The sequence below is a fragment of the Martes martes genome (assembly GCF_963455335.1).
Source record: "Martes martes genome assembly, chromosome: X".
In the NCBI taxonomy this organism is placed as follows: Eukaryota; Metazoa; Chordata; class Mammalia; order Carnivora; family Mustelidae; genus Martes; species Martes martes.
The window spans coordinates 14,537,138-14,559,126 of NC_137897.1; the positions used below are offsets into that span (position 1 = coordinate 14,537,138).

The following is a 21,989-nucleotide window of genomic DNA, read 5'->3' on the forward strand; positions in this document are numbered from 1 at the left end:
AAACATAAAGACCTCAATATGAGAGCGAAGAATACAAACAAATGACAGAGGAAAGAAAATGTGCAAGAGCTCTATTAATCAAAGAAATTCAAGCTTGAAACACTAATAAGTGCTCTTCCCATGTCTAGTGGTGATGTAAATTGGAACAACCCTTCAAGAAATCAATTTCATAATAATGGCTTAAAGTGCCATAAAATATACACATGCTTTCGCCCAGTAATTCAACATCTAAGAATCTTCTGTAAAGAAATCATCAGAGTTGCAGAAAAGATTTATGAGCAAAAATAGCCAGCACAGAGTTACAATGGCAAGAAAAATTGGAACCTTAAATGGATTCGTTCCTTTCCAGCAAAGGCTCTCTCAATGAAGCTCAGAATTAAGAATATAAGAGGTTTGCCTTTTGATTTATAGGCACTCTCTCCTTTCTTCTCAAGAAATGAACAATAGACTGCCACAGTCAGTTTCCTACCATTCTCAAATCGATTCTGTAATATTTAGGTCATCCCAGCAAAACAGTGTCTTTTTGATCCTTCAGACTCACTATCTCCTAGGCAACTGATTGAATGAAAAAAAATATATAAGGCTTCACTGAGAAACATATAATTTTTAAAGACTTGAATAAACAGAATGACACATCTTGTCCTTCAGCTGGGAGGGGGAGTGGCAGGGGATGTTAAAGGGAAAGAGACAGACAGACAGACAGGCACAGCCAAATAGTGCATTAACAGCACTTTGTGTCGTAATCTTTAAAAAAAAAAAAAAAAGACCCAGCTTTATTGAGATAAAATTTACATGCCATAAAATTTACCCATTCTAGGTGTGTGATTAAATGGTTTTTCTAGAGTTACCGAATTGTGTGACCATCACAACAGTGTAATTCTGGAACATTTCTGTCACCGCAAAAGAAACCTCTTGCCCATGAGCAGTCTACCTTCCATTCTGACACCCAGCTCTGGGCAAGCACTAAGCTACTTTCCATCTCTACGGATTTGCCTATTCTGAACACTTCATACAAACAGCATCACACAACAAACATACAATCTTTAGTGTCTGGATTCTTTAATTCAGCATCATGTTTTCGAGGCCCATGCATGTGGTGGCATGTATCGGTCCTTCACTCCCTTTTATTGCCGAATAATGTTCCACTGTGTGGAAAAACCACATTTTGTTCATCTGTTCAGTGGATGGACATTTGGGTTGTTTCCATTTGGGGGCCATTATGAATCATGCTGCTGTGAACATGACTGTCCAGGTTTGAATACAGACATATGTTTTCATTTCTCTTGGGTATGGACTGCTGGGCCATGTGCTAACTCTCTACTTAACAGCGTGAGGCGTGGCCGGACTCTTTTCCAAATCAGCGGCACCAGTTCACATCCCCACAAGGAGTGTATAAGTTGTTCATAGTATTCCCTCACAAGCTTTTTAATTTCTCAAGGATTGGCAGCGAGGACCCCTTTTGAATTCTTCATATTAGGATCTTAATCCTGCTCTCCTTTTTTTCATAATCAGTGTTAGCTAAAGTCTGTCAATTTGTTGACTATTTCAAAGAACCAATTTCTGATTTGAGTAATTTCCTGTATTTTCCTATTCTCTCTTTCACTTATTTCCACTCTAATCATTATTATTTCCTTCTCTCTAGTTGCTTCAAGCTTGGTTTGCTCTTCTTTTTCTAGTTTCTTTTTAAAATATTTTTTAGTAAGTAATCTCTATGCCCAGAATGGGGCTTGAATTGAACTCGCAACCCTGAGATCAAGAATCACACGCTCCACCAACTGAGCCAGCCAGGTGCCCATCTTTTTCTAGTTTCTTAAGGTAGAAAGTTAGGGTACTGACAATCCCACTTCGGGCAGATATCCAAAGTTAACGAAATCATGATCTCAAAGAGATACCTGCACCCCCATGTTCACTGCAGCATTATTCACCAGAGCCAATACATGGAAACAACCTAAGCATCCAGCAAGTGATGAATGAATGAAGAAAATGTCACACAAGTGTGTGCACGTGCATGCACACACATGCGTGCATACAAACACACATACTGGAATATTATTTAGCCATAAAAATAAGGAAATCCTTCAATTTGTGACAACATGAATGAAGCGTTGAGGGCATTACACTAAGTAAAAATGATAGAGAAAGACAAATTTTGTATCTTCTCCCATTAACAACAACTAAAAAAAAAGATAATTATGGGAGCTAAGAGATGTGTTAACCAACCTTATTGGGGAAATCATTCCACAATATGTACATGTATCATATCATCACACTCTACACCTTAAACCTACACCTACACAACATTATGCATCAATTATATCTCAGTAGAGCTGGGGAAAGAAGTAAAGTTGGGGTTTGATTTGAAATCGGTTTTCTTTTTGAATACAGGCACATAAAAAAGCTGTCGTTTTGCTCTAAGCAATGCTTTAGCTATATGCAGGCGATTTCTGGAGATTGTGTTTTCATTTTCATTCATTTCTAAATATTTCAAAATTTCCCTTGGGGATTCTTCTTTGACCCACTGGTTATTTAGGAGTATATGGTTTAATTTCCATATATTTGTGAATTTCCCAAATTTCCTTCTGTTGTTGATTTTAATTTAATTCCAGTATGGTTGGAGAACATACTCTGTATGATTTTAATCCTTTGAAATTTACTGAGCCTTCTTTTATGGCCTAACATATGGTCTATCCTCCATGTGCATCTGATCACTGGTAGCTTCATGGAAACAACACTTCATTATTATTGTCCATAAATCTAATTTCTTCCCAACATTCTGGGGTCTTGTCAGCAGTTTACCTCTTTTAATAACAACTACTACCGTATTCAGTGATTCCTGGTTCACTCTCTCATCATCCTCTGCCCCAAGCTTCATTCTCTTCCCTCGTTTTTATCCTGACAATTCCCTGAGGGAATTAACAAGAGTAGGCTCCTTATTTTAGAGATGGGAAAAGAGAGTATAAGACTTGCCTAAAGGCCCAAAGAAACTTCGGGGGTGAAGCAGAAGTCGGGGCCGGAGTCCACCAACAGTGCTTCTTTCTGCAACAAGGCCCTACTACCACTGAGCTTATTCAGGTCTCCAGGAAACTACAAATGGAACAGCAGTTCACTCCTCCTCAAATGTGTTTCCTTGAGTGAGCACATGCGCATGCCCTCACACACACACATGCGCGTGCACGCATACACACACACACACACACGGCGGTTTCTGACCGTTCTCTATTTCCCTTCCTGGTTGGGGACTGTGCCGGTGGTCCACCTGGCACTGCAGCTGGGCCCACTGTCCGTCTGACCATGGGTTAGGGAGGTATGCCAGGAAATGTCCTCGTTGTTCAGGGCACAACGGTCCCAGGGCCTCACAGGCACAAAAAAGCCATGAATCCGAAGACTAAATTGAAGCCACAGGTAACATCAGGGGACCAGGCTGTGATGACGGACCAAAAAGTGTAATTAGAAGAAACTACAGGAGAAAAGCCTCCTTTTCCATGGCTTTCAACAAGTGAAGACAGTTGCCGTCCCAATACAATACCTCTAATCAATTACCTTTAATTAATCTATCAGCTCTCCACCTGGATTAATCTCCCTTTGGGAAAGAGAATCCTACGTGGGCCTTAGCTAAGTTCAGTCCCTCTGATCAGAGGGGTCCCTGGGAAGAGGCTCCATGTCCTCCTTCGTGGCATGTCAACAAGCAGGTCCCTATACCAGGCAGAAGACTGGGGCACTTTCAGGGAGGGACCTCAGCCACCGCAGGAATCCTAGATTCCAGAAGTCTAAACGGCAGGCTATGTGGGTTTTCCTCACAGCTCCACAAGTGGGTTCATTACCTGAACTTAGGATGGCAGCCTCTTTCACTAATAGGAGGAGAGAGCAAACAAACCTCTTCCTTATGCCCAATCGGGGCTTTAATGGTATCAAGGAGAGCTAAGATCCCCAGTTTTCAATTGAAGCAGGTAGAGAAGGTGAGGGGGACTCTCCTGACTCTATGGGGCTACTGTTGTGTCATCACAAAATCCGCCCCTAGAATCCCAGTTGTGTCCTGACCCAAGTCCCAGGTAGAGCTGGCCCCACATTCACTGGGCCGGTCCCCTCGGCCCACTTTTCCTGCCAAAGCCCAGCCTAGGCGCTCTTCAACACAAGGACCCAAGAAATGAACAAGAGAAAAAAAAATCCCTTTCAGCTTGTCACTTGAGGACCTCCCAAAAGGACTGGTTTTCAAGTTTTAGATTCAGGGAATGTTCTCCCAGCCTCGCCCAACTTGTGTTTTCATGGCCGCGGGCTTTAAAGGCTTCCTGAGCGTCTCTCACAGTGCCGCTGCGCTCGCGTGGCCACTGCCACGCACTAACTTCAACACTCTCTGTGCAAGGCCAGAACCGAAGATGAACTCAAGAGATGCTCAGGCAGCTCCCTGCCCTGAGTTTTCAAGTTGGGCGCATCCCAACTAGTATTCAGTAAAATGCGGTCCGAGGATCAAACAGAAGTGGGTTTCCCTAACAGAGGACATCTGAGAGCCTATGACATGCTATGGTGATTGTCGGTGTCAAAGACGGTGTTAGTGCAGGCTGTCGTAGCCAAAATTCATGCGTCCGGAGAGCCAATTTTCTCTCCCTTTTTGTTTCCTTATCGCTCTTTCTCTCCGTCCCTCTTTTGTGGGATATTTTGCAGGGCCCTAACTCTGCAATGCACACTGGGAAATGTTGGCCTGGTGTCTATCTGAGCATGTCACACATGTTGCATGGCCTCCTCTCTAGGAAGTGAGAATATACAATAGCATCCCTTTTAGAACATGCCTTTCAACAGACAAACCCAGGCCCCCCAAGGTCCAACCCAGAACTGATGAAAATAAGCACTGCCTACAACAGGGTTATGTGGTTGGTCAGTACTGTCCTCGGAGCCTGGTGTGCTGGAGGGAGGTTGCATGATTCTAGCATTCTGTACCAGGTGAATTGTAAATGACTCTGTAACATGAGAAAACTGCAGTCATCCAGATTACATGGACTCTGTGCTTTTCAAAGTTACCTAAGGCTTCAGGCCAGCAATGAAAAAACCAAAGAAAGAAGTCAGATTTACAAGTGGGTTATGCACTATGCAGTGTTTGAAATTCCAAATGCTTTTTCTCATAGAAACAAAGTCATAAGTGGTGATTAAGTTCTCAGACTAACCCACAGTGTAGCTAAAACACATCTGCAATGTCATCAACTAACAAAACCCCCAAAACAATGAAATTAAAGAAAAAACATTTTTATTTACTGAGAATACTCATGCTCAGTGGTATACTGAGGGGAGCGCGGTGGGGTGGGGGTGGGTGGCTCATGCCCAGGCAAGAAGGGGCTTCCTGTAGAGAACTGACAAATGATAATGAAGCTAGCAAAGTCAGTAGGCTCTTTATTTCACCACCTGCTGACAACTGAAAACAACATCAGTCATAAAATATTGCTCCTTTCAAGAAAATTGGGTTCAACAAGAAGTAAAGAAGTAGTTGGGGTACCTGGAGCTACCTGGTAAGACTCTGGCTTACCTACAGGAATTTTAGTGGGCTTCTTCACTGTGTTCAAATCAGTAACTACACTTAGAGTCATGCCTACAGGAGTTCTTCCCCCCCCCCCCCCCGCCCCAACGCTTATCGACAATGATCCTGGTCAGCAGGGGTATAACAGATGGGACAAGGATGGGGAAACGGATTCTATGAGTTCAATGAACAAGAATTAGAAGAGAAAGGAAAGGAGCTAAAGAGAACACATGTGTAATGTGAGAAGCTGTGGGTCTAAGATGGAATGGCAGGAACTGAGAACACCAAAAGTCAGAGGAACCAAAGGCTTCTCCCGCCGGGACAAAGAAAAGGCGGGCAGGAGGAAGAGTTTCCTAGGAGAGCCACCAGGTGGAGCCACCACCGTAGAACCCCTCTGTGGCTGTCCTCTGTATGGACTTGGGTGGAAACCCAGCGGGATCATTCCAGAGGACACTAACTCCTCTAGTGTTAACACCTTGGAACCAGGACACAGAGACTGAAAGGAGATAAATATAATACAAGAAAATTTCTTAAAGCCAAGTTCATCAGTTCCATATAAAAATATACGGAAAATGGACAATGACAACACCCACTTGGAAGGGCATTTTCCACCCATTTCGTCACCATCCCTAGATCCAAGAGGCAGTACTACTCTGATAAGAGAGTAAGTAGGGGCAACATGGCAACATACTCTAACAACAGCTACCGGTCCCACCGAGCCCATAACACAGGCTCCCAAGAGAACCCATCAGTAATACAGCCAGGGATCAATTACTTAACAAAATCTCTTTATGGTCCCTTTACTCTCAAACTTTCAAGAATAAGGCGCCCTGGGAAAGAAGATGATAAATGCACACACAGACACATTTATACAGATGTATTATTATTGAATTGCTATAAAATTATATCCATCCAGGTTCGCTGCCAGGTGGCCAGCTTTATTTCCATCTCCCCATTACCACCAGCTCAGGTGATAGCCAAGAGCTTCCACACAACAGTAATGCCTTCTCTTAACTTCCTACTCTTCCGTCTGACCATAAAAGCCAGCAGTTCAGGTAAAGTCAACAGGTGATGTGGAGAGTTGGAGAAAATCTGACCCAACACGCCACATTTTCAGATCCCTAGGTAACCAGGGTGATTCACATTTGCTCCTCCAAAAGGAAATTTGAAAGGAAAAAAGTCTTGTTTCTATAAACCAATTCCCAGATCTCGCATCTACCTTAAACAACAAAGCACTGGAAAACCAAAGCAGTTGACATTTTCTTTATTAAAGACACACTTTTTCCATCCTTTGTTTACAGTTTCATTTCAAACAAAGAGCCCACAGCCTATCAAGGGAACCAGGCCACCTCCTTGGAGCCAACCCAGAGTTCCACAGCAGCACGTGCACGTTCGCACGCACGCGCACTCACGTCCTGACAAACAAGGCAACACGTACCTCGAGAACGTTACTCTGAGGAGCCAAGTAAAGGCTAAAGAAATGGGAGTTTGAAAAAACATTTCCCCTTCAGTAGTCATATCTGTTCAGGGACTGCAATGACTGGTGCTGGGGGAAAAGGAAGATAAACATTCGGTACAATTCTTCTGACAGCGACAGGCAGCAGACCAGAATGGAGAGGCCTTCCATGTGGCAAACACGAGGCCCATATCATGCTGGGGGGGGTGTGTATACATCACCCATCCACACGCAAAATGAATTCTGAAGCATTTCTACATTAACTTTTAAAGCACCAGTGTGTCACCAGAGGCAGAGCAGCTGTCGGTTGCTCTGTCAAGGACAACTTTTGAATGAAACCTGCCTGAAGGACTAAACACACGCAAAATGAGCCCACAGAGTCATGTTCTACAATCCAAGTCATATCCACATGGCAACTCCGAGAGCAACCCTCCCCCAGCTCAACTTGAATCCCATCTTGTAACATCAGGGCTAGACCTGTTACGGATAACATCTTTGAGACCATCAGATCTTCCAGCATTAATCCCTGGAAGGGGCAGTAAAATGCAGATGCACAACAAACCTTAAATAAAGATGGTAAAAGCAGTTTATCTTTCAGAAGGCAGATGCCAAAGTAGCAGAGCGACTTAAAAAGATGATCATAAAAGACATTTTATATTAGGAGAGCATAATAATAATAATAATAATAGCAAAGAATAATAAATGTGCAAAATACAATAGAGACTTACCAAACACTGAATTCATGATAAACTGGAAATAGAAACAAGGACACATAAAGCCAACCAGAAACCTGCGGAGTGGCTTCACATTCAGAATGACAGAAATAAATAAGAGACATATCCCCAACTCGCCATTAAAAAGATTTAAGAAATGCACACAGCTTTCTTAACATTTCCCACAGGATACAACAGACTGCAAGGGCTTGCAGGCAGGACTGTTGGTGTTCATCTAGGGCTTCTATCTGTCCCAGCACCAAGCACAGGGCCAGTAGACGTGCACTGCTGAACGTTCATTCATTAGGATGCAGGTAAAAGTGAGGAAGGAACAACAGCCCAAATCCTGTGTGGCAGGGGGTTCTGAGAGAGGCAGCTTCCCCATGAGGTCTGCTAATGATGCAAAACCTGAGGAACTAAAGCCCCAAAATAGAAGCCAGTCCTTACAAAGGCCAGTGCAGTATTGATTACAGGCTGGATACTGGACCTCTCACATAACGAAAGTTGCTTGGGAAACCCTTCTGAGGATGAAAGCAAATGATTTTTTCTTTCCTTTAATTCAAGTAGAAATGGACAAAATCCTCCTTGCTCATTTTCAAGTATGTATCGAATGTATTTGCTTGTTGACTGTGAAAATGTCGACTTTGTTCAGTTTTGTTTTTAAACTCAAGGTTTGAATGTTTTTTTCAAAAAAAAAAATTCCTCCATACATCAGTATTTCAACTTAGGAGTGTGCGTTGTTTTTCTATACGGGCTTAATGAGAGAAGAAACAAAAGAATAAATCATTCTCAGAAGGAAACAGACAACCTTTTTCTGTCTGGTTCATGAGAATGTCATTTGGCTCCAAGAAAAATTTTCAGATTGTCTGGCTACAATTTGTCAGCATTCTGGAGTCTGGGGTAACTTCAGGATATACAACATCCATGCTGCAAGTGTAAATGAAAAATGACTTCTTGCTCCTTGGGAAAAGCTTGTTTTAAATGGAAATCTCCTTCACCATGACTCGGGTAAGGCCCAGAGACATGGCCAGGGGTGGGAGCAGACACAAATGTCCTCACAGCCCTAATGCCTGGGATGTATAACCGACAGCAGCCAGGCCATCTGGAGGAACTGGGGAACTGTTCTCTCTCTCTCACTCTGCCTGTCTTTCTCAGTTTCAGTCACATCTTTTTCTCAAATGAAAAGCACATGGAGTCATTCCAGTACCTCCCTAAATCAACTCTGTAGAAATCCGCAAAGGTTAAAGTTAAAAACTGAAACTAATCAGTCCCCAAATGGTTTCCATGGTCCTGGCCTCTCCTCGGGGCTACTAGTAGCTTCCTTCAAACCTAGGGTGGTTCTTGATCTTGTATGGGGGCCTGAGGAAGGCGAGCTCATCCCACGCTTTTGGGTGAGCTCATCCCACAGAGGTGAGGTAGTACAACCCACTTGCCATCACCGCAAAGTGGGGCATGTCCCCAAGCTGCTGGCCACAAGTGGCAAAGTTCTTCAGCTAAGTCTGTCTCAAGTTCAGGACCCGGTGAAGTAGTTCAATTTCAGACTCATAACAGATTTTGATCTTTCTTTATTAAAAGAAGAAGAACCCGTGTTAATTCTATTAAATTCTGACAGGGTCCAAGGGTGAATCACAAGGTGGACTCAAACACCCCAAGAGGGAGCCCATGTTAATGAAACAAAGCAGCCTGTTACTAAACTCTGAAAGCAACTGCCCTCCGTAACAACAGCAGCAGACAAAAACATCAGGAGATTTCTAGGGACAAAGCTTGGTGGAAACAAAGGAAAAGAGAAGACTTGGGTCATTGACAATAACTCATAAAACTTGAAAAATTAGTTGCATGGAAGTGTTTACAGTAACCAGAAACATCCCACAGATTTAGCCTCTGATCCTAGTTTTAAGAGGGAAAAAAGTGGTTTTTCATTGATTTGGGGTGGGAAAAAAATGTAGCTTTTGAGCTCAGCACAATGAACTATTTATCTGGCCTGACAAGGCCAATCAATCCACCCCGCTGTTTATTATAAGGAGTAGTAGGATACTGTTAGTATTGACGGGTGGGGGCAGGGCCAAACACGGCGCTGGCCCTGGGTACACAATGCTTCCCTTCAACTGGAAATTGATGTTTGGCCCAGGTGACCTGGGGGTCAGTGTGAAGCCTGGGACAGAATGAAGATGGTATTTTATGTGTTTCCTATTTACAGAACGCCTCCATGGGCTAAGGTCTCGGATCTACCAGCAGATTCATTACATAAAATACCCAAGAGTCAAAGGTTGGTCATAATCAGGCTGCGGGCCTAAAAGGAAGGACCCTCTCCCCCACCCCCCCCACCCCACCGTTAGTACCTTTTTCTGGATCATGACAAATTCCGAGGAGGATCTCAGAGGCCAGATTTTTAGTTGTAAAGAGGCAATTATCTGAAAAGTTGGATTCCTTCTTTGATTTAAAGTTCTCAGGTAATTTTTACTCAACTCATCTGGATAATTACCTTAATTCCTTAACTTAATTAATTCCTTATCTTGTTAAGTTAATTAATTACCTTAATTCTCTTATTTACTTTACAAGAGCAGGGCTGGCAGGAGAAGCCTTGCGGCTCGTCACCACGTGTGTGCCCGTCCTTGGCTCACTGGCCCAAGAAGCCTGAGGAGGAACAAGAGGGGCTCGGGGCAGCAAGCAAGGGTTGGGAATACAGACAGACACACTGACTTCTAACTCTCTGAAACCCAGGAAGGCAGGCCTCAGGAGTTCTGGAACTTATTTGCAAGAATGCAGGAGGCACTTCAGGGGACAACTATAGTCTGACAGCAAAGTATGCTTCATTCTTAACATGGGAAACCCCCTGCATTGGTAGGATGGGCTTTAAAAAAAAAATAGAAAACAAGAAAAGAAAGAAAATCCTATAGCTGCTAACCAGCGTGGGCCGCCAGCCAATACTCCATTTGAATAATTAAAAAAGGAAATGTAACTCAGGGCAGCTGGAGGGGGAAGAGGAAGAGGCAGGAAGGAAGAGAGACACAAAGCTAATGTCTCAAGCACTATGATCAATGGACAGTTTATTGGACAAATTCTTATGCTGTCTAAATTTTATGAAAGATTAGCTGTTCTTCCCTGTGGTTATGTAAACTTGCCATCTTTTTTCTTTTTAATGGAACTCTTTGCTAATACATTTCCTGCTCCTGCTTTTGAACAGCTCTATATTTCTGTTTAAGGAAGTAATCAGCCCATGAAAAGCCTGCCACTGAACACTACCCTGCCCCGGGGCCTGCTCTGTGTGAGCGTAGGGGCAGGAAAAGCTGAGGAAATCTCCTGGGACCACAGGAGAAGTCAGTTGAGCCCTCTCTTGTCATCTCAAACAGCGGTGACACGAAGGGCCAGGTATGGGAGAAAACAACACCCCAGCGAGCTAATACCTGAGAATCTGCCTTGAGGTCTCAACCCAGGCAGACAAGATGGTTAAAGTTCCCTTGGTGAGAGCGATGTCTGAGCTCTATCTGTGCACATCTGTCTCCTAAACCTAGAGAGACACGGTCTGTGTTTGGGAGGCCAGCAGGCAGAGAGAAAGACCCTGACAAAGCCTGCCTTTAAATTAAAAACAGAGCATGGCCAGACACGCACAGCTCAGCACGCGCCATAACATTCTCTAAAGTCATCTTTCTTCCACAAAAATAGATATGAAAGTGAAAGCTAATGTCCTAGGAAAATCATCATTTGCAAATCTAGTCTACTTTCTTGTTGTGAAAAAAAATTGTATTCGTTCCCTTTACTATAGTCATTACATTGTTACTCGCTGTGTGTGTGTGTGTGTGTGTGTGTGTGTGTCCAAATTATACGAAAAAACAAAAGGCAACTGCCATTCAATTTTTCAGCAATTCAGAGTTTGACACAGTTCACCCGGAAGTTTCCAGTTTGGGTTTGTATGGGGGGAGGGGTTTGTTCTTCTTTTTCATACCTCTCTTATTGGTTCTCAGAATTGTTTCAGAAGATAGCAGAGCGTTTCCGCTGGACACTTCATGCATGGGTTTTTCTGGAGCTTTGCTGGAGAGAGGGTCTTTCTTCATTTCTTTCTTTATTTCCTGTGCGGATAAAAGGAAAACAAGACTATTGTTTGAAATTTTTAAATAGCTCTTCGGCTATGTTAAGCTTCAGCTTTCTGGAAATGAACTCTAATGAACTCAACTCGGTATAACATGATGTTTGAAAAATACCATTTCCGATGTTGTTGTGGCTTGTTTTCCTTACATTTATTACTGAAGCACCTGCTCCCGTAAAGTAAAATGATGTCCACTATGGTGACGTGACCTCATGTGACTCTGACCAGAAAGTCATAGTGACCAGAAAGGGAATACCGTATTGCACAGCTCCAAGTGACAGCCTGTCCTACTTTTTGAACAAGGACAAGCTTTGGCCAGGTAGATTCGCCCCCTAAGAGCCTTCTGGTTTCTATCCTTCCCAACAGGGGGTTAGAGAAATATATTCTCAAATCACCATTGTCTCACAATTATGCTAAACCCAAAAGAAGGGGACTTAAAGTTCATTTATACTCAACAAGTTCCTCTGGGTCTCTTTAACTCCTGACAAAGAAAAATATAAGGAGGACAAACAGAAATAAAGATCATCATTCTAGGCCAGGGATCAGCAGAGCCCACCACATGTTTTTATAAATTAAATTTCACTACAACATGACCACCTTTATCCGTTGAAGAATTTTCTAAGGCTGTTATGATGGCAGAACTGAGTATTTGGAACAGAGATCAAAGCATAAAATACCTGGCCCTTTATGCAGAAAGTTTGCTCTAGCTGGTCTCTTATCAAAGATCCATTAAAGGGGGCGCCTGGGTGGCTCGGTTGGTTAAATGTCTGCCTTCAGCTCAGGTCATGATCTCAGGGTCCTGAGATTGAGTCCCGCCTCTGGCTCCCTGCTCAGTGGGCAGTCTGCTTCTCCCTCTGCCCTGCCCCTCCCTACTGCTTGTGTGCGCACTCGCTCTCTTCTCTCTCTCTCTATTGCAAATAAAAAAAATAAAATCTTTATAAAAAGCCATTAAGATATAGAATTTAGCGGTGCTTAGGTGGCTCAGTCGGTTAAGCATCTGCTTTCAGCTCAGGTCATGATCTCAGGGTCCTGGGATGGAGCCCCTGCATTGCATAGGGCTCCCTGCTGAGTGGGGACCCTGCTTTTCCCTCTCCCTCTGCCTCTACCCTTGCTTGTGCTCTCTCTCTCTCAAATAAATAGAAGGGAGTTGAGGGAAACTGGAAGGGGAGGTGAACCATGAGAGACTATGGACTCTGAAAAACAACCTGAGGGTTTTGAAGGGGCCGGGGGTGGGAGGTTGGGGGAGCCAGGTGGTGGGTATTAAGGAGGGCACGGATTGCATGGAGCACTGGGTGTGGTGCAAAAACAATGAATACTGTTACGCTGAAAAGAAAAAAAAAAGATACAGAATTTAAAGACCTGATGGCTGAGACAATTACTTCAAATTACTCTAATAATTGACATAATTATTTTTGAAAGCATCAATAGCCCAAAATGATAGTAACTCACAAACTGCAGGTCTGGAGCAGAGGGTTACCAAGCCTGTCTGAATCCATGATTAATTACACCAACTGGGGAAAAAGCGAAAACTAAGTGGCTAGACCCAGAGCATGGCTGAGCGGCAGGAAGGGCGATGTGTTCTTTAGGAAGAACATGGGGCAAGAAATGGAGATGGGCTCCTTCTATGGAATAAACATGAAGAGAGCAAATTAGGTAGGGGGCTGAGATTCAGCCTGGGCAGAGTGCAGAGGCAGAAAGAAAGGAACAAAAAAGGTTGTCAAAACATAGCTACTGGCCAGCAGCTTCCTACACACCCGGGTGTTAGTTACCGTATCCAATTCCCCAGCTGCTGGCTCAGTTCACAACAGCCTCACCCTCCCTCCTTCACCAGGGCCCCACCGGAAATCAGCAACTGTGGCTGGCACTTTGCTGGGTTGAGAGTTTCAGCTGGCGTCCCAGGCCAACCCAGCACAAAGCTGTGTGCACGCGTGTGTATGTACACGGACTCCCACCTCGGCAGCCGTGGCACCTGCTAGAACAGCAGTTGCCGGGGGTTTCTGTAGCCTCACAGGCAGATGGCATCAGGGGATAATCTGCAAACATTGGCCGCCTGAGCCACATGATGGGATGCTTTCTTAGTGATGGCTGGCAGGATGCTGTGGCTTGAGAAGTAAAGAAAACAAGCCACCACGGGGGCTCATTCCCCAGAGGTTGCTTCTTTGGGGGGAGAACAGTTGCTCAAACCTCCCTTTGCGCTGCAATGTGGACATGACTGTGCTCACACAGACCTCCCAGCTGGACACAACATAACATGGCGATACAACATCCAAGGTCACCAAGGACTAATTCAGAGAAATTCTGTGGGTTGTGGGCGACATGTCAAGCATCTGCTTAGCACTAACTGCTAAAGGCATGCAGTTGGGGAACGGTGAGGGAGGGACAAAAGTCTGAGAGACTGGCGTGATCACTGGCGAGAACTTTAGAAGCTGTGACTGGTTTTTGTTTGTTTGTTTGTCTGCCTGTCTGTCTTTAAGTAATCTCTGTACCCAGCGTGAGGCTCAAACTTGAGACCCCAAGATCAAGAGTCACATGCTTCAGCACCAGCCAGCCAGGCACCCCTAGAACTTGTGATTGTTAAGAATACTCAAACCCGGGGTGCCTGGATGGCTCAGTGGGTTAAGCCTCTACCTTTGGCTCGGGTCATGGTCCCAGGGTCCTGGGATCGAGCCCCACATCGGGCTCTCTGCTCAGCAGGGAGCCTGCTTCCATTCCTCTCTCTCTGCCTGCTTCTCTGCCTACTTGTGATCTCTGTCAAATAAATAAATAAAAATCTTAAAAAAAAAAAAGAATACTCAAACCCAAGGCTTCAGAGAAGCACCCTGTGAGGTTGGAAGGACGAACCTGATCAAGCAGGTGCTTAAGGGCTAAGACAGCAGCACCAGAGAGAGGTTGGTTCATAAAGCCCAGATTCCACTGTCCCCTCAATGACTGTTTATATGTGCCACACAGAGAAGCCTAACAGTGACCACATTTCTTAAGTTCCTTCTTAGATGGAAGCAGGAAGGAGACAAAACTTAAAATATGCCCCATATTTTTCCAGAGAAACAAGACACACAGATACAGCAGTGCCCCGTGTAGACCCTTCACCTGTGCAACACCCAGGCACACAGGCTCAGTGTTCCCCCAGACTCAACATCTTCTCTCTGACCTGCTTCTTTTCTGGAAGGGAGGGGAGCTATCCTGCCTGAGAGCCCATCATCCACCCATTTACACAGGCTGGAAAACTCAGTGTTAACCCCCATACCTAACCAGTCACCCAGTTGGGCTCAATCTACTTCCTCAACCTCTCAGTTTCTCTCTGTTCCTCCTAGGCTACCTTAAAACTATGAATACTGGGCAAAGAACTCAAAGAGATGTTTCTCCAGAAAGATAGACATATAGCCAGTAAGTACACAACAAGATATCCAACATCATTAGCCATTAGGGAAATACAAATCAAAACCATAATGAGATGCTCCTTCATACCCACTAAAGTGCCTAGTAATTTTTTAAAAAAGGAAAATAGTGTTGATGAGGATGTGGAGGAACTGGAACCATTGTGCATTGCTGGTGGGAATGGAAAATGATGCCACCACTATGGAAAACAGTATGGGAGTTCCTCAAAGTTAAACACAGAACTGTGTGACCAAGCAATTCCACTCATAAGTTATATACCTGAAAATACTGAAATCAGGGACTCAACATTTATGGCAGTAGCCAAAAGGTGGAAACAACGTAAGTGTCCCACAACAGATGAATGGATAAACAAGATGTGGTATATCCACACAACAGAGTATTATTCAGCCTCAAAAAGGAGTCAAGTTTTGAGACATTCTACAACAGGTATGAGCCTAGAAACCATTATACTAAGTGAAATACACCAGACAAAAGGACAAATATTGTATGATTCCACTTATATATTGCAGCTAGATGAGGCAAATTCATAGAGACAGAAAGACTGCAGGTTACCAGGAAGTGGAAGGGGGGATGGGAGTCAATATTTAATGGTTACAAAGTTTCCATTTGGGGTGACTAAAAAGTTTTGGATGGAGATAAGGACGATGGTTGCACAACATTGTTCATGTAGCTTATGCCACTGAACTGTACATTTTGAATGGTTAAGATGGCAACTTTTCTGTTATATGTAATTAACCACAAGAAAACAAACACGTGCTAACAGGGGAACACTTGCCATGCGCCCAGGCTGCTCTCAGAGCTTCACCTGGATGGCAATTTGTAGTCTGCACGACAACCCTGTTCCCCAGTGACGCACACAGCAGGACACGGAGTGCTGAGAAAGCCTGCCAAACAAACAGGAGTCAGAATCGGAACCCAACCCATCTTGTTTCAGAACGCACCTCTCAACCACTCTTCCTGAGTCCTGCCGGAGGGGCCGTGACGTCTCCATGTCTACACACTGCCGCCAGAGACACTCTCCAAAAACAAAGGTATGCTCTTGTCACTCCTCTGTGGAAATCCCCCAGTTACTTCCAAAAGACCACAGGACAAACCCTTTCATTTAAAAACTTTTTAAATTGCACAGCAAGCCACAAATCCCCACATACTGGATTCTGGCTCAAACTGTCCGCCATGCACGCTGGCTCCGTGGTGCTCATTACCATGCACATGTAACAAGGGGGATGCACCTCTCTAACAACACCTTGACTTTCACAGACATCTGATGTCCTGGACTCCTATTGGTAGGCTCTAAAAATAGGCAACAATGCTGGCAATGACACAACCTTACAAGGGCAAAGGCTTAGAGAAATGAAAGTGTTTCAGCAGATATTTCTTCACTTGCTCCTCACAGTAACATTGTCATTATGTTATTGGAAAAAAAAAAAAGTAATAGAACCCTGATTCTGCCAGACTGATAGATTTTTGCATTCAAGAACCATGAGACCCAGAGAGGATGTAAGAACAGCCAAAAGCCACAAGGCTAGTCAGGGGCATAGTGGGTCATGGGACCCACCTCTGCGCCTTCTGGGCAGGGCTGTCCTGCTACACCTTGCCTCCAAGGAAGAGTTAGTGCCATGGCTATAAAGGGGAGACTCAAAATCACCCCACCTGGGGCTCCAGTGGAACACTTCCCTTCCCTCCACATCTGAAGAATATCAGGTACTACTTTATCCATAAATCTACCAGTACTGAGGCCCCAATCCTTTAAGTCCTTTCTCATGCACACATAAAAGCTCTTTGCTGCAGAGGAGGGTGGGCTTGGCACTGGAGTAACTCCTGCCTGCCTACAGCTCCCAGCATCTGGTTACCTGGAGCTCTCCGAGGTTCTGATCCAGGTCATGGGACTCCGGATTTCCTGGGTCTGAGTGTTCCTAGCCCCCAACCCTCAATCTCCATTTTGTAACACTAGGCCTATATTTTATTTTATTTTTTTAAAGATTATTTATTTATTTATTTGACAGAGAGAGATCACAAGCAGGCAGAGAGAGAGGAGGAAGCAGGATCCCCGCCAAGCAGAGAGCCCGATGCGGGACTCGATCCCAAGACCCTGAGATCATGACCTGAGCCGAAGGCAGAGGCTTAACCCACTGAGCCACCCAGGTGCCCCTAGGCCTATATTTTAAGCCATTGTTCAGAACCCGGATCCTACTATCCTCGTGGTAGAGGCCACACCCCGGCCCACAGGCCATGGGGACTTACAGAAATTCATACATCCCCACATATATAAATTAGCAACGGCTGGGCTTGCTTTAAAACCCTACAAAATCATCAGGGTATTGACGAATCTCTTTAAGAGGTAAAGGAAACCCAGCTTTTCTTTATCCTAAATCTGATGCTTCAACAGTGGAAACTCATCAATACAGTAACACTGAGGCCATCAGTAAGATATCAATGCTGTGATAACACTAGAGCTATGTCACAAGGGCAACGTGACTGAAGGGAGAGGAGAACTTGTACCATTCCTGTTTCCCAGAGCACTACGTTGATCAGAGCCCAAGATGGCTCACCCACATCTGGAGGCCAAAAAGCCCCAACGATGCCACTCTAGCAAAAATCTGTCATGACACATTTAGCAGCCTGCAAACAACAGCCTCACTGAGCAAAGGCATAATTTGTGCACAACTGGGAACTAGACGAGCATGGTCTGCTTTGTGTTAAATGGAGTTGCCTGGATGTGGCTGGCGGCTGAGCTAAGCTGGCTTTCCCTCTTTTCTACTTAGCCTCCCCATTCATCACATACTAGACAGGTGCTGGGGGGGGGGGGTGGATGGCTTGGTTGAACCTTAACTTCTTTCAATTAACCGAAATACTCCCCAGTAAAACACCAGTGAAGGTCCGGTCTGGGGGTCCTTGCCTCCTCTCATCCTACCACCAACCTGGACACAAGTTAAGAAGCAGGCCTCACAGTAAACAGGGAGAATGATGGTGTGAGTCAAACAAAACCAAACAAAACAGAAAACAACTAGTGTCGGCGTCATCATTTATTAGGTGGGTGACCTAGGGGCAATACCGAAAGCCTCTAAGCAGCTCCCCTGTCATCTCTAAAAGACCTAACCCTAAATGCTCTGGCACCATCACAGAGTTGTCTTCGGGGTCAAAGAGTAAACCAGGGAGCAGCATACAGGTTGTTTCTTGTCATTATCAATGTCATCATTAAATAGCAAGAGCTATAAAAAAGAAAAACACTTAACAAAACGGAGGAAGTTCGCCACCAGAATGTTCAGTGAAAGAAGCCAGACTGAGAAGACCCCATGCTCTACGCTCCTGTTATGTGAAGCTCAACCATAGACAGCTTATCAGTGGTGAGAGATCGCCAAAGGGCAGTTGCCCTTGGGAAGGTAATGACCGGGAGGATGAAGAGGTTCTGCAATCTGGTCTGGGTGACGGTTGCACAGGCATATACACACCCACACCTTCATGGAGCTGTGTTTGCGTATAAGATCTCCACACTTCACTGTATGCTGTTTCCACTTCAAGTAACAACATGAACGCTAAAGCCAGAAGACAACACATTCTTTTAAAATGAAATGTGCTAGTATTTCATCCTAGAAGGTCAAAAACATGAAAAAGCTAGTGCTTGGGTGTCTTAAAATTCATCTCAGGGGAAAGCTTCCCGGGATCAACGTCAAGGGCACAAGTAGTTGGAATGCGCCAGATGCTGCTTACCAAGTGGGTGAGCCAAGGGGTGACTCATGTAATTGACACAATCAGCCAAGTAGATCTCCTCCCTCCACGGGGTCCTTCCTCTCCACCTCAGCTGCTTGCCTCACGTCTTAAACTATTTCCTTCTCTCCTGCCCCCACATTACAGGCCCACAGAGCGGGCTGGTGCCGATGACACCAGGGGGAGGCCGGTGCTGTGCCGACCTGCAGAAAACACTGGTCCTGGGCTTCCCCGTGTCTTAGCATGAGCCTGGACAGGGTCCTTTCAGTTTAGGGTAGAAGCACAGCAAGGGGGAAAAGGGAGTCATTCATCAGCCTGCCCTCAAACCTAGTCTGTTTCTTTCTCCAGGTAAGGCTCCCTTTAGGGCGGGGTGCGGCTGTGGGATCCCAGCTGTGCCCCCTCTGCTCTTCATGGAAAACCTTTTTGCAAAATTACCCCTGGCAGGAGATAAAAGGAAATCACTAAAGCAAACCCTTCCACCAAACGTACTGCAAGAGAGTTTTGAATAGATAAGGAATCCTAAAATAGCACATTGCCCACCCCCCCAAGCGTACTCTCTTCCTGCCTGCCCCCCATATAAAAGGCAAAATTGAGGAGCAGCCACCCCATGAACATTGGCTGCTTGCAGAGCCTGGGATTTCCCAGCATTTGGCTCCCTTCAGAAAAGGCTAGTCAACCTCAAGACACCTGGGAAGACACCACAAGTATCTTGAAAGCAAATAGCAGAACTCCAGGGGAGCTTCAGCTGTGAGATTCTGTTTCTCTAAAAAAGATGTATCTCATTATCACAATTTAAAAAATATCAATGTTGGGGGGCGCCTGGGTGGCTCAGTGGGTTAAATCCTCTGCCTTCGGCTCGGGTCGTGATCTCAGGGTCCTGGAATCGAGCCCCGCATCAGGCTCTCTGCTCAGCGGGGAGCCTACTTCCTCCTCTCTCTCTGCCTGCCTCTCTGCCTACTTGTGATCTCTGTCTGTCAAATAAATAAATAAAATCTTAAAAAAAAAATCAATGTTGGGGCACCTGGGTGGCTCAGTGGGTTAAAGCCTCTGCCTTCGGCTCAGGTCATGATCTCAGGGTCCTGGGATCGAGCCCCGAATCGGGCTCTCTGCTCGGCAGGGAGCCTGCTTCCTCCTCTCTCTCTCTGCCTGCCTCTCTGCCTACTTGTGATCTCTGTCTGTCAAATAAATAAATAAATAAATAAATAAAATTTTAAAAATTTAAAAATATCAATGCTGTCGAACCATGAAATGCACCAACTTCATTAGGAAGACAAAGAATACACACACACACATACACTCACACATAAAACATCTGAAAATATGGCAAAATATGAGGATTTGATATATCAAGGGGGTGGACACACTGGTGTTTGCTATTTAGTTTCTGCCTCTTTCTAATGCTTGAAATATTTCATCATTTCCCCTAAAAATTACATAGTGAACCTATGCCAGTATCTCATACCACAATGGTTTTCTTATACTTAGCAAAATATGTTCCCACTTAGAAAAGTGCTCTGACATATCACTGACCTATGATATTTTCAGCTCAAAGCTAACAAGGTTCTTTTTTTAAAGTAACAGGATACCTATTGTCATGTTTCTATGTAAATCTTCAACTACATATTTCTAATATCATACATTTGCAGTATTATCTCCCAATAATCACTGATAACACAAGCCCAGGAAGGAGTTCTTGACCAGCAGGGTGGGAATAAACGTTGAGAAGAGTTCAGGAAGTGCCACAGGCTGGACAAAGATAAGAACAGCTTCCTTCGTGTCCCAAAGAGGTAACACAGCTTCCTGATATATGCACAATGTGATTACTGTCATGAGAGCCAGTGCCTTTACAACTGCCCATGCTCTGCTAACCATCTAGATTATTACCAGTGGATCAAAGGGTGTCAATACCAACCAGCTGTTTGGACATGCTTTAGTAAGCACTTAATAACTATCTGTCAAATGAATGGCCAATTTAGCAGAGTGTTATGGGCAGGACACCTATTACAGACAAGGGGTATTATTTCCAATTCAGCCCAAAGCTATGACAACATGGAAGTCTCTATCATTCCCACAAAAACCCAGCTAGCATTCACTGGATCACAACCAACTTCTCACCTGCCAGGATAGGATTTGGTTTAAGAGCAGTAGGAAGGAGATACAGTAAGAAAATTCACACACCACCTCATTTTCTTTAAACAAGCAATACCTATTTCTTTATTAAACTGGGAATGTTATGGGGTGCTGGGGTGGCTCAGCCAGTTAAGTGTCTGCCTTCGGCTCAGGTCATGATCCCAGGGTCCTGGGATCAAGCCCCACATCGAGCTCCCTGCTGGATGGGAAGACTGCTTCTCCCTCTCCCACTCCCCCTCCTTGTGTTCCCTCTCTCGCTGTCAAATAAATAAATAAAATCTTTTTAAAAAATAAACTGGGAATCTTAGACATTCAAAATAAATTTACTCATTCAAAAATGAAACCTTAAAAGCACTAGAAGAAAACATGAGAGAAATAGTTAATGACCTCAGAGTGGGAAAGAGGATTTGACACTCGGCCACAGAATCCAGAAGCTGCAAAAGAAAAGACTGGTGAGTTACGGAAAACTACAACCACAAAATAGACAAAACCAAAATAAAAAGAAAGGAGATTCATCAACAAAAGTCCAAGTGGGGGAGCGTTGCTTGTTAGAGAGAACACCTTCTACAAAGTGTAGGCAAAGAGATCAAGAACCCAACAAAAAGAGCAAAGGACAATTCATAGGGAAAAAAATGAGTCCACTGCGTGAAAAGATGGTTAACCACACTCATAAGAAAAATGCAAATTACAGTGGAATTCACGTGATAATATCTGTGCAGTGCTCACTGGACAAAAAGACCTGAATCGTTTTGGCTGCATCCCTATACTGAAAGTGCAGTGCTTACACCTACTGTCTTACCGTGCTCACACCAGTCTTCTGAGGGTCCGGGACCTCTCAGAGCACTGTCTGTTCTCACAGCATGTAGCACGGTGCCCAGCACACAGGTTCTATCCATGCGAAGAGTAATAAGTATGGAGGGCAGTAAGCACAAAACTCTCCAGAAGCAAATAGTCTAGATAAGAATGTATATAATCTTGGGGTGCCTGGGTGGCTCAGTGGGT

At 44.5% G+C, this 21,989-nt stretch overlaps 1 protein-coding gene across 2 annotated transcripts in view; it reads right to left on the reverse strand.

Moving 5' to 3' along the window:
* SH3KBP1 (SH3 domain containing kinase binding protein 1) overlaps nt 1-21,989 on the reverse strand; it is a 338,393-nt gene that overhangs the window by 184,457 nt on the left and 131,947 nt on the right. For both annotated transcript variants that reach the window (XM_080831325.1, XM_080831326.1), the window contains one exon: nt 11,616-11,739. In XM_080831325.1, the coding sequence (XP_080687451.1) occupies nt 11,616-11,739 (124 nt within the window). The remainder of the gene's footprint in view (nt 1-11,615; nt 11,740-21,989) is intronic.